Source organism: Pseudochaenichthys georgianus, unplaced genomic scaffold, assembly GCF_902827115.2.
Source record: "Pseudochaenichthys georgianus unplaced genomic scaffold, fPseGeo1.2 scaffold_422_arrow_ctg1, whole genome shotgun sequence".
Classification (NCBI taxonomy): domain Eukaryota; kingdom Metazoa; phylum Chordata; class Actinopteri; order Perciformes; family Channichthyidae; genus Pseudochaenichthys; species Pseudochaenichthys georgianus.
Window position 1 is genome coordinate 210,338 of NW_027262987.1, and position 13,263 is coordinate 223,600.

At 42.7% G+C, this 13,263-nt stretch overlaps 1 protein-coding gene across 1 annotated transcript; it reads left to right on the top strand.

Moving 5' to 3' along the window:
• The first annotated feature begins 10,829 nt into the window (after positions 1–10,829).
• LOC117442391 (nuclear factor 7, brain-like) lies at positions 10,830–12,618 on the top strand. Its single transcript, XM_034078393.1, has one exon. It carries the CDS (start codon positions 11,090–11,092, stop codon positions 12,473–12,475), a length of 1,386 nt encoding a protein of 461 aa, XP_033934284.1. The 5' UTR covers positions 10,830–11,089; the 3' UTR covers positions 12,476–12,618.
• The last annotated feature ends 645 nt before the right edge of the window (positions 12,619–13,263 follow it).

A 13,263-nucleotide genomic window follows, 5' to 3' on the forward strand; every position in this document is an offset into this window, starting at 1 on the left:
ATCTTATGCATACATATGTATTATTATATTTTTGATTTATTAAATGTATAAAATTAATTTGACTTCTTCAGTTTGATTAAATATAATAATTGTATTATTTATTGAACATAACTTCTTATGTATCTAAATATATTTTATTTATTTATTTCATAATTTGTTTTCTAAGCTTCTATGTTAAACATTTTCTTATATTTTATTTATTTATTTAATTAAACGTTCAATGAAGCAACTGTCACTGAACCCGATTCCCCCCCGAGATAAATGAAGTATTCTGATTCTAATATGCTGTTAACACATGTGAGCATCACACAACTTCCTCGAGACTTTTTAACATGCAAGCAAGTGTGTCGCCCCCCCACACACACACACACACACACACACACAATTTAAAAGGTCATTAGGGATTAAAATTGCCTCCTACTTTGCAGCCTGAAAAGTGAGTGACATAATAGGAGGAGGTCTCTCCCTTCCTTTAAAGCCTCTCCACCACAGCAGCTTCCCCACCCCTTCACTCCCCTCTAATTCGGAGGGCATTATTAGATGCTGACATTATTAGCTGGAATAGCAGAGAGGCCCTGCTGTCGTTACGAAGCCTTGACTCCGCCGCTGACTGCCAAATCTGTTTCTCCGGAGCGCCACACTACCAACGCCAACAAAGGCAGATTAGTGAAGCCCTTCTCCTGTTGCAGCAGAGGTTAATATAAAGTGACGGGGCTAAGTCCGCTCTCATTAAGTATGCGGAGAGATATTACGCCGGTTTGTTACATCAGATCGTTATTGGATTAAACAGCATGCACAACAATGAAAGTTTAATTTTCCTTTTCGGCAGGAATGTGAAGCAGGCGCTGTCAGAACAAAGGCAGCGCTACAATGCCGTCTTGTTTTCCACTTCCCCCTCTGCCACAGTCGGAGTGGCAGACACGAGGATACGATGATGCTAAGTGAGGATGTCAAGCCTTGGATTCGTCCTCTCCCTGAAGTTAATGCATTATTTATAAAGCAAGGAAATTCCCCTGCGCTGAGCAAACCACGATTCAGAGAACTAAAAAGGGGGATATGAGAAAATCATGAGACATTAGGACTGGGCGGTAAAAGTAGAGCGATGTTTGATATCAATAAGACAATTGTTGTGTAGTTTTACGCTTATCAATACACACTGCCACAAGTTCGGTTGCATGAACAACGCGCTGCCTCTGTAACTCAGAGTGGACCATTTTTACAACTGTCTGACATTTAATTTCAAGTTTAAGATTCAAGCCCAAATGTTGAGGAAAAAAGTCAAAATGTTGATTTCATGATTCTAGATTGAAGATAGAAATGTCAGAGAAAACTTTATGAGTTTTAAGATTAAAGTCGTAATTCTGAGAAAAAAGTTGGAATTCCGGAAAGAAAGTTTAATTACTTGAAATAAATCAAAATTCTCAATTTAAGTCGGAGGAAAAAAAAGTCGTAATTCTGAGATTGAAGTCAATGCATTGTTTCTTATTTCCCTGATTACAGTCTGTCGATCAACAAGTCGCTGATTCACAATCGTTATTACGTTTTTATTTGGAATCATCCAGTAACTGTTAAAAGCACCCGATTAGCGAAACACCGTTTTTATTTCATCTCAAGCAAACAATTCTCTTCCTGCTCTGTCACCAGACATGAGTAGCAATTTCATTTCCCTGCTCCCTCCACTTTTACTCAAGTACAAGACCTGAGTACTTCTACTTTTACTCAAGTACAAGACCTGAGTACTTCCACTTTTACTCAAGTACAAGACCTGAGCACTTATACTTTTACTCAAGTACAAGACCTGAGCACTTATACTTTTACTCAAGTACAAGACCTGAGTACTTCTACTTTTACTCAAGTACAAGATCTGAGTACTTCTACTTTTACTCAAGTACAAGACCTGAGTACTTCTACTTTTACTCAAGTACAAGACCTGAGTACTTCCACTTTTACTCGAGTACAAGACCTGAGTACTTCCACTTTTACTCGAGTACAAGACCTGAGTACTTGTACTTTTACTCAGGTACAAGACCTGAGTACTCCTACTTTTACTCAACTACAAGATCTGAGTACTTCTACTTTTACTCAAGTACAAGACCTGAGTACTTCTACTTTTACTCAAGTACAAGACCTGAGTACTTCCACTTTTACTCGAGTACAAGACCTGAGTACTTCCACTTTTACTCGAGTACAAGACCTGAGTACTTGTACTTTTACTCAGGTACAAGACCTGAGTACTTCTACTTTTACTCAACTACAAGATTTGAGTACTTCCACTTTTACTCAAGAACAAGATCTGAGTACTTCCACTTTTACTCAAGTACAAGACCTGAGTACTTCTACTTTTACTCAAGTACAAGACCTGAGTACTTCTACTTGTACTCAAGTACAAGACCTGAGTACTTCTACTTTTACTCAACTACAAGATTTGAGTACTTCCACTTTTACTCAACTACAAGATCTGAGTACTTCTACTTTTACTCAAGACCTGAGTACTTCTAATTTTACTCAAGTACCAGATCTGAGTACTTCTACTTTTACTCAAGTACCAGATTTGAGTACTTCTACTTTTACTCAAGTACAAGATCTGAGTACTTCTACTTTTACTCAAGACCTGAGTACTTCTACTTTTACTCAAGTACAAGATCTGAGTACTTCTACCTTTACTCAAGACCTGAGTACTTCTACTTTTACTCAAGTACAAGATCTGAGTACTTCTACTTTTACTCAAGTACCAGATCTGAGTACTTCTACTTTTACTCAAGTACAAAGAAATAATTATCCCTCGTAGGATAAAGGAAGAATGAGACAAAATAAAAAAATACAATAAAATAATTAAATATATAATAAATCAATAAATAAAACAATGATAATAAATAATTAAATACGAATTATAACAATTAAAGGACAAATTTAAAGAGGACGTCGTTAATAAAACTATATAACCCTATATTGGGGGGGGGTCTGCTGCCGGTCTCGGGGGTATCCCCTCTGTCCCGTCACCTGCGATAACTCTCAGAGCTTTACGATCAGATAACATGAGTCATAGATCTGGGCGGTAAATAAGAGCTTGTCAGTGGGGCTGACGCCAGAAAGCCCCCCCCCCCCCCCATCAGACTGCTGCTATTGAGCTGGGGCTAAAGAGGCTCCAATAAATAAGCCTGATATTTCCCTCTGGACGTCATTGGTGCCACCCTGAAGCATCAACAACAAAAACAACAACAACAACACAGAAACAGGAAGCGAACAATGCTTTAAAATCATCAAAAAAAAGAAAAGGATTAGGTAAAGCGGCGCTCTGCCATTTCTAATTAGTACTCTGAAACAGAAAAAGCCAGGAAGTCGATGGATCAATCCATTTCAAGTATATTCAAACTGTACGCCGGACTCCAAGATGTCTTTTAATGGATCCTCAATCCATACTTTGCAATTAAGCATGCCAAATGTGCCATTAAGCAACTCCACTGGCGGGTATTTACTCTGCGATGTTTGGGTGTTTCTCAGAGCGCGTCCTCCCTGACCCGCTCGGAGAAACCCCGTGATGGACACTTCCTCTGCAGCGCCAGCTAATCATCGCCGCCGATTCGTTTACACGGGTCGGAAATGACTCCCCGAATGACCGGCGTTGCATATTAAACAGACAAACACACAACGGGGACGCAGCCGTGGAGGACACGAGAGCGGGGCTCATCCCACGGAGCCCGCAGAGGGGAATCCGGAGGCTGATTGATCGCATATTAAAGAGATTCTGTCCACGGCACATTTTGACAAGGCACCTGCAAAACAGTTTTCAACATGCATCAGCGCCTATTCAGCAGAACTGCATGCAAAGCGCATGCCTCTGTCGAAGCAGGGGGAAGGAGGCTATCAGGAGAACGAGCAGCGAGTGCACGGCTACAGGCGTGCAATCAGCTGAGAATTCAGAAAACTCGCCCAGTTTGTTCAGTTCTATAATCAGAGAGCAAAGAAGGAAACAACGCCAATGGCACAGCGGCAAAAACATTCCCATTAGTGAGCAGAAAAAATAAGTAGTCCTCCGTGAAGGCATTGCTTCTCTCTGCATAACTTCGGTGTCTGAGGAGGTGATTTAACGTCAAGAGTGAACTCTGCGAAGCCGCTCTTTCTCCGTCTGGGTTTCACGCAGAAACTTGAAGCAGACTACGATTCCTCATCGGGATTCATCGCATGGGTGACGGCGTAAAGCGACTACATGCAGTTTATTTTACAACGTTGGACTTCCTGATTGAAAATGTGGTCACTCTTGAGTTCTTGAGCGTTCTCTCGTTGATAATAAGCGAACAGTATAGTTCTAGTTACGTTAAGGGTGCAGTAGTTGACTTTAATACAAGTCGTCGTTGCCCAAATCGTAACTATAAATTGACAGTAGTGCATTGGACAGATAGTGTGTATACATCTTGCTCGTCTTGGACACATATTGACGATAAACATGGACTATATCAACTTCTGTATCGGCAGATGCTCCCGACGCACGGGGAGACGAATAGTAACAGGATTCTTTAAGCCAATTATATTCGAGTTAGCAACCGAGCCTTTCTCTACAGTCTACTTATCGCAGCTATGTAACAGAACCAAGAGGAAGTAGTCACGCTGGTGTTAAGAACCCGTATGTAACATGTCTACCTGTCGATATCCCATCATGCCGCACTAATTCCACTTCATCGATATGCAAACATGTCATTATATCTCAGGGTCAAAACGTCATTAATTCAAGACGGTGTCATCCGCCGGGTCGTTATGTCAATAGGTGCATAATTTAAAGTGTCATTACACATAAACCCCGTCTTTATACATCTATCTGTATCGGAGGAGTCTGAAGTATGCATGTATACTGAAAGTGGGAAATATTCACTTTGTTAAACTGGCTTTGGTGTTAAATAGTGTCTGTTTTCACAGCTTTGAGGTCTTATCTTTAAAGGTCCCGTGTCACGGCCATTTCCACTGATCATATTTCCATCGTTGAGGTCGACTAGAATACATTTACATTGTTCAATGTTCCAAACTCCCATTGGTTTCTCACAGGATCTCTGTGTAGTATTCACTCTCTGTCCTACACGGCTTGTTGGAGCTCCTCCCCCCCCTCCCTGTGAGCCCAGTGTGCTCTGATTGGTCGGGACGTTGCGAGGCTCGTTGCGAGGCTCGTTGCGAGGCTCGTTGCTGCTCGCCGACAGGTTTCCGGGTCGGCGATACAGCGAGAACAAGCTAAACTCATCCTGAGCACACACACACTCACAGCCGAAGTAAAACAATAAGTGAGGCTTGATATTGAGGAAGCAAAAGGTTTGTAAGGCTATGAGAATGGGTCTGCTGCGGAGGAGAGCATTTCTCCGAGACCCCAACTCGTCTATTACCAGCGTTCAGGGAGCTCTATGCAAGTCAATGGGACTCCCTGTGAGTTAGCCAAGGGGTCCTGGTGTGAGAGGGGCTCCACGGATTGGTCCATTTGGGTGTTCACACGTCACAAAACCAGGAAGTAAACAATGGAAAATGAGAACTCCCCAACGAGGCGTTCTGGGGCAGCAGACAGGTCTTCTCAGCGTTAGAGTTTACTCGCTACAGGGTGCACTTTGAGGGTCTGTGACTGCAGACCGTTTACATGCAGAACAAGCTTCATAGCAACAAGGGGACGGGTGACAACAGGAAAAGCACGACATGGAAAGAAAAGACAAAATGGTCCTTCTGAGGACCTTTTAAAACTTCACTTTTTTATCTTTCTTTTCATGCATTTCCTGAGTGCCGTGTCTTCTGTTTATCGTATTTCAGTTTTTCCATGGCTGCCTCCGTGTCCTTGTGTTTTATTGATCTGTCATCGTCTCAGTCTTTTATCTCTCACGAGTGCTCGGGAATTAGTTTTTTTAAAAGCAGCATAAACACAAATAGTATACTGTTCTCATCGGGGATCGGGCTTCGTCTTTATTCTGCTCATTGTGTCTGGATCGGAAATAGAGTCCGATCTTTCACACACATTTAGAAAAAGACCAAAATGGCCAAATGAAACTGAAACCAAAGGATAAGACGATTCATTCATTCTTTTTTTACTTAAAACACCTACTATTTTTAATAATCAAATACATTTTTCATGCAAATTGTCAAAAAATGCTCTTTTAGCCTCAAATATGGTGATTTTCTGCTTTTGTGTTTGTTTCATATCAAATTTAATATTTTGGGTTTTTCACTGACTTTTAAAACGTCTTCTTTGATTTGAGAATGTACTACGACTCGATGTAATGTAGAAAATAATCTGCAGTTGAATCAACAAAGATGATAATTTGGAAGAGACATGGAGAAGAGGGGACACATGTTGATGTAGAAGAGACATGAAGAAGAGGGGACACATGTTGATGTAGAAGAGACATGGAGAAGAGGGGACACATGTTGATGTAGAAGAGACGTGAAGAAGAGGGGACACATGTTGATGTGGAAGAGACATGGAGAAGAGGGGACACATGTTGATGTAGAAGAGACGTGAAGAAGAGGGGACACATGTTGATGTGGAAGAGACATGGAGAAGAGGGGACACATGTTGATGTAGAAGAGACATGAAGAAGAGGGGACACATGTTGATGTGGAAGAGACATGGAGAAGAGGGGACACATGTGATGTAGAAGAGGGGACACATGTTGATGTAGAAGAGGGGACACATGTTGATGTAGAAGAGGGGACACATGTTGATGTAGAAGAGGGGACACATGTTGATATAGAAGAGACATGGAGAAGAGGGGACACATGTTGATGTAGAAGAGACATGGAGAAGAGGGGACACATGTTGATGTAGAAGAGACATGAAGAAGAGGGGACACATGTTGATGTAGAAGAGACATGAAGAAGAGGAGACACATGTTGATATAGAAGAGACATGGAGAAGAGGGGACACATGTTGATGTAGAAGAGACATGAAGAAGAGGGGACACATGTTGATGTAGAAGAGACATGAAGAAGAGGGGACACATGTTGATGTAGAAGAGACATGAAGAAGAGGGGACACATGTTGATGTAGAAGAGACATGAAGAAGAGGGGACACATGTTGATGTAGAAGAGACATGAAGAAGAGGGGACACATGTTGATGTGGAAGAGACATGGAGAAGAGGGGACACATGTTGATGTAGAAGAGACATGGAGAAGAGGGGACACATGTTGATGTGGAAGAGACATGGAGAAGAGGGGACACATGTTGATGTAGAAGAGACATGGAGAAGAGGGGACACATGTTGATGTAGAAGAGACACGAAGAAGTGGACTTTGGATGATAGGTGACCTTTAAAGTGTGTAGCCATTATGAATGTTTTTAATGATATCTTTTGCGTGAAACCAAGAATGCCTCTGTCTTTGCTACGGGGGAATCTTTCCAGTAAAATAGAAAAAAAAAGATTGATTATTTTGACTTGGATATATGGATTTAATCCCATCAGGACAGAACGTTATTGATTCCTCTCCACACCGCAGCATTCGACCTTGTTTACTGAAACATTTCACTGTTTGAAAAGGACACTGTGGATCGTATGCCATCTAAAAGACATACAGTATTATGGCTTTTCATTTGAAGATATAACATATAAAATAAAGCGTCTCACATCCTGAAGGCTCCTCTAAGTGGTTCCACAAATAAAAAGTTGCCGTTTAAGGAGCAGATGTGCAGAAATCTGAAGGATTAATCATTCTCCCTCCGCGTCGAGTCTTAACGAGAAGTCGTCTGCGGTTGCGGCGAGTTTCTGAACATTAAGTTTATGAGCTCGTCGTTATTTAACATGTCAGGGTCCCCCACAGTACAATGAAACGTTGATGGTGATGGCAGCACAGACACGTTGTGTTCTCCTAACTCCTACTCCTGCAGGTGCAAAGACATTATCCGCATTCCTGATAAATATTCAAAATTAGGGAGCGCTTGATTTGCTGCACCCTTGGTGGTTGTGGTGGAATTAACTGAAGTACAATTATGATGAGCTTTTCCATGTTGTGTAAAATGTGGTACTTCTTGTATCTGAGTACTTCCTCCACCACACACACACACACACACACACACGCGCACACACACACACACACACACACACACACACACACACACACCACACACACACACACACACACACACACACACACACAGTAGTGGAGAGTTAAGGATAAATGTTGTCACTAGTTGTGTATTTATCACTAGGTTAATAAATGATAGCGCTTTTCCTAATGCTCAAAGACGCTTTACATAAAAAGAAATGCACGGTGAGTTCAGGTTCTGCAGTGCTGCGGCCATTTCCTGCCTCTCCATCTGCATACAGTGAAAAAACAAGCATTCCTGTAAATAAAGACGGCCGTCCAGCGACTGTCTTCCCAGCGACAACGCTATTGAGCGTAGTCAGATGCTCCGCTGATTAAAAATTGATCCATTTTGAAAAATCTAATCAACTGAATAGGCTCCTCTCATAGGTCTGGGTGGGGTTGTGTGTCGGGGGGGTGGAGCAGCTGCTGACACAGAGAGGCGGACCTGTTATTAACCCCTGCACCTCCACCCACCCTGCACCCCCCCGAAGCCCAGGGACCAGACAGAGCCCAGACGGCGTGAATTATTCAGCAGTCTGAGAGCGGCTCCGGACACTCGGCCTCTTAATGCCTGCCGGTGGAGGCGAGTGGATCTAATGGCCGCTGGGGTGGAGCTCCGGCTCACAAGGCAAGGAGAGGCAAGTTTATTTCAAGATGCAAGGCTTTCATTGTCATAGCTACAGTGTCGTTATGACAATGAAAGTCTTATGTCACAGGCTCCTCTAACAGTGCAACACAATACAACTGATTATTGTGCAAGTAAATACAATCAAACAGAATATAATAGAAATAGTCTACAAGTTACAGATTAATGTTATGGATGTTCAAAAGTTCAGGCGTTTAACAGTCTTAAGAGCATTAAGAAACATATTATAAAATGGCATTTAAAAACACTAATTTAAAAAGCAAAAATAATAAAACATGAATAACAAAAGTTACATGAATAAAAGTTACCGTGCAGCATGAGATGTGAATAGTTCAATTTAAAGCAGCGGCAAAAAGAAAAGTCTTCAGCCTGGATTTAAAAGTAGTCAGAGATTTGTTTGTTTATTTGTTTATTCCACGCATGGCAGTTCTTTTAAAACATGTAAACTTATACTGGTTTTTTTTTTTTTTATAGCGCATGGTGGAAAAGAGCAGGGAAAAGAAAATATTATATTACCTGCCACTTCTTAAAATAAATAAAATAACCAAAAAAAGTCAAATAACAAATAACATTTGTTTAAAAAATACTGAAACATAAAACCAGAACACAATCCAAAGTCAACTTCATACTGTCTAATTACGCTTTCTTTATAGTTGCAGCGGACCTGCAGGTTCTAGATAATTGGAGCATAATAACTGAAAGCTCCTTCTCCATGTTTAGTTCTGACTCTGGGGACAGACAGCAGTCCCAGCGGACGGATGGAGGGCCGCTAACGCTCCGGCTGAAAGGGGGAAGTGAGAGCGAATTCATCGGGGGGGGTCACGGAGGGTTAATGATGCCGCACGTCTAGACGGACGCTGGACTCACACCCTGCCCAAAAGGCGGACGGGGGGATGGTGTCCGGATGCAATAATATTCTAGAGGAAAACAAGCCCTGCAATATTAAATCTGGGGGCTTGTTGACTTTGAGCAGGATCCACAATTGACCCTTACAAATAACAGAAAACAATATTACAGTGATGGCGTCTTTTTGTGGGCTGATTTTCCATTTGATTTTTTTGGATTATTGCAGAAAAATTATCTCTATGGCAAACAAACTTTATGATATGTATACATTTTGTTCAGCAGGATTTAATCTCCACATATTAACACCACTAAGCTAAAGGTGGCTAATGTTGGGCTATAAAGGAACTACAGCACGGTCACATGACTTCACGTCACCACCGCTGAGCTAAAGGTGGCTAATGTTGGGCTATAAAGGAACTACAGCACGGTCACATGACTTCACGTCACCACCGCTGAGCTAAAGGTGGCTAATGTTGGGCTATAAAGGAACTACAGCACGGTCACATGACTTCACGTCACCACCGCTGAGCTAAAGGAGGCTAATGTTGGGCTATAAAGGAACTACAGCACGGTCACATGACTTCACGTCACCAACACTAAGCTAAAGGTGGCTAATGTTGGGCTATAAAATATCAGACAGATATCAATAAATACGGCTAGCTGATATTCGCTGTCTATCTACCTTGTTAGCTAGCCTACCTTAGCTAGCCATCTAACTAGCTATTTAGCAAATGTAAGCTATATAGCTAGCTATCGTGAAATGTGTGCTTTTTGTGATGTACATTTGAATTATTATTTAACAGCCTATGGTTGGACTTTAAGTGCAAACCATTGTCTACGTTCAGGCAGTGAGAGTAGTTATAAAAACATGTTGACGTGTTATTTAAATAAGCAGACAGGGAACTACAAACATCTCTGTAGATTCTCAAATATGTTTTTGGGATAAATCGGTGTATGAAATAGTTTGCTTCTCATCTGATAAACTGTTAAACTTAATAACAGTGAATTAAAACGCTTAAAACTAGTTTCTGTGGAAAGGAAAGGTTGGTAAAGCTGGAGACGCTGTGCAAAGTAATAGCAATAACTGTCTTACTGACAGTGACAAGACGTAACACGTCAATGTGGAAAAGCCCTGCAGCGAGCGAAGCATAATGTGAACACAGTATAATTCATCCGTTTGGAAGGAAACTCAACCTGTTGAACTGTCACGATGAAGCTCCACCCACAACTGACTCACATGAGAGTAACCAGGAAACAGGCTGTTATTCTGCCTCGCTGAGACGACACACACACACACACACACACACACACACACACACACACACACACACACAAGACAATGAGAGAGACGGACGGTTTTAAGATTCAACTTTACACCATAAACCACTTGGGGACGTCCGCGGGAGGGAATACTGGAACACCTTCCTCTTCGAGCAGCTGCTGAATCAACAAACTGAGGGTTTCACCAGAACAAAGACTCAAAGTGAAAGTAAGTCTCAGGGAACAGGGAGCGGCTGCTGCCGAGTTCACTGCTTCACTCACAGACAACATGGCTTCCAGATTAGAGGAATATCTCAGCTGCACCGTCTGCCATGACACATTTAGAGACCCTGTGGTCCTGTCCTGCAGCCACAGCTTCTGTAGAGCCTGTCTGCAGAACTGGTGGATGGAGAAATTCATCAAAGCGTGTCCCCTTTGTAAGAGACCTTCAGTTTATGACCCTCCCTGTAACCTGGTGTTGAAGAACCTGTGTGAGAGTTTCCTACAGGAGAGAGGTCAGAGACCTCCAGAGGCTCTCTGCAGTCTGCACTCTGAGAAACTCAAGCTCTTCTGTCTGGACCATCTGCAGCCAGTGTGTGTCGTCTGCAGAGATTCAAGAATACACAGCGACCACAGATTCAAACCCATCGATGAAGCTGCTCAGGATCTCAGAGAGGAGCTTCAGGAAGCTCTGCAGCCTTTAAAGAAGAAGTTAGAGACTTTTGAAGAAGTTAAAGTGAAGATTGATCAAACAGCAGAACACCTGAAGGTCCAGGCTCGACACACAGAGACGCAGATTAAGAAGCAATTTAAGAAGCTTCACCAGTTCCTAGAAGAGGAAGAGGAGGACAGGCTGGCTGCACTGAGGGAGGAAGAGGAGCAGAAGAGGAGGATGATGAAGGAGAAGATGGAGGCTGTGAGCAGAGAGATAGCAGCTCTTTCACACACAGTCAGAGCCACAGAGGAGGAGCTGAGAGCTGAAGACGTCTCCTTCCTGCTCAACTACAAGGCTGCAGTGGAGAGGCTGCAGCGCCCCCTGCTGGAGGCTCCACAGCTGCCCTCAGGAGCTCTGATAGACCAGGCCAAACACCTGGGCAACCTCAGCTTCAACATCTGGAGCAAGATGAAGGACATGGTGTCCTACTCTCCTCTCATCCTGGACCCAAACACTGCTCACCCAGACCTCGTCCTGTCTGAAGATCTGACCAGTGTGACACGGGGACATGAACAGGAACTTCCTGATAACCCAGAGAGGTTTGATAACTACTCCGTCCTGGGCTCTGAGGGCTTTGACTCAGGGACTCACAGCTGGGACGTCCAGGTTGGAGACAGTACATACTGGGAACTGGGTGTGTTAGCGGAGTCTGTCCAGAGGAAGGGATTCATACGGTCTGGATTATGGAGAATAAAGTTTGTTTCGGGTAAATACTCAGCATGGTCACCATCGGCTCCAGAAACTCCTCTCAGCCGGCAGAAGGAGCTCCAGAGGGTCAGAGTGAATCTGGACTGGAACAGAGGAAAGATGTCGTTCTCTGATCCTGACACTAACACACACATACACACCTTCACACACACTTTCACTGAGAGGATGTTTCCATACATAAAAAATTTGGATGTAGACCCAGTTAAGGTGTTACCAGGTCTGTGTGACTGTAGAACAACAGACATACAGTAGATGATGAGGGTCGATCCAGTGAAGGCTGTGTTTGAGTTTATCAGGGAGCAAATATTTCATTTGGTTTTTGGGTCAGTGCGTTTTGGTGTTGTGTTTATTGTTTTGTTTTTTTGGTGACTTGTTAATAAAACTAATCAAAAGAAGTCTGAGTATCTTTATTTTGGCACCACAGTTTTTTAATAGACTTATTAGAGTTGAGGTTAAACTTCCAAAAAGACAAAAATGTCCCTACGAATGAAATATTGCAGAAAATAATCTCTGTGTCAAACAAACGTTTATGATACTTACACGTTTAGTTTAGCAGGATACTCTCCACATATTAACAGCACTTTATGATTTTTGAAGTAAAAAGCTAACGTTAGGCTATAAAGGAGCTACAGCACGGTTACATGACTTCACATCACCACCGCTAAGCTAAAGGTGGCTATTGTTGGGCTATAGAGGAACTACAGCACGGTCACATGACTTCACGTCACCACCGCTAAGCTAAAGGAGGCTAATGTTGGGCTATAAAGGAACTACAGCACGGTCACATGACTTCACGTCACCACCGCTAAGCTAAAGGTGGCTAATGTTGGGCTATAAAGGAACTACAGCACGGTCACATGACTTCACGTCACCACCGCTAAGCTAAAGGTGGCTAATGTTGGGCTATAAAGGAACTACAGCACGGTCACATGACTTCATGTTGCCACCGCTAAGCTAAAGGAGGCTAACGTTGGGCTATAAAGGAACTACAGCACGGTCACATGACTTCACGTCACCACCACTAAGCTAAAGGTGGCTAA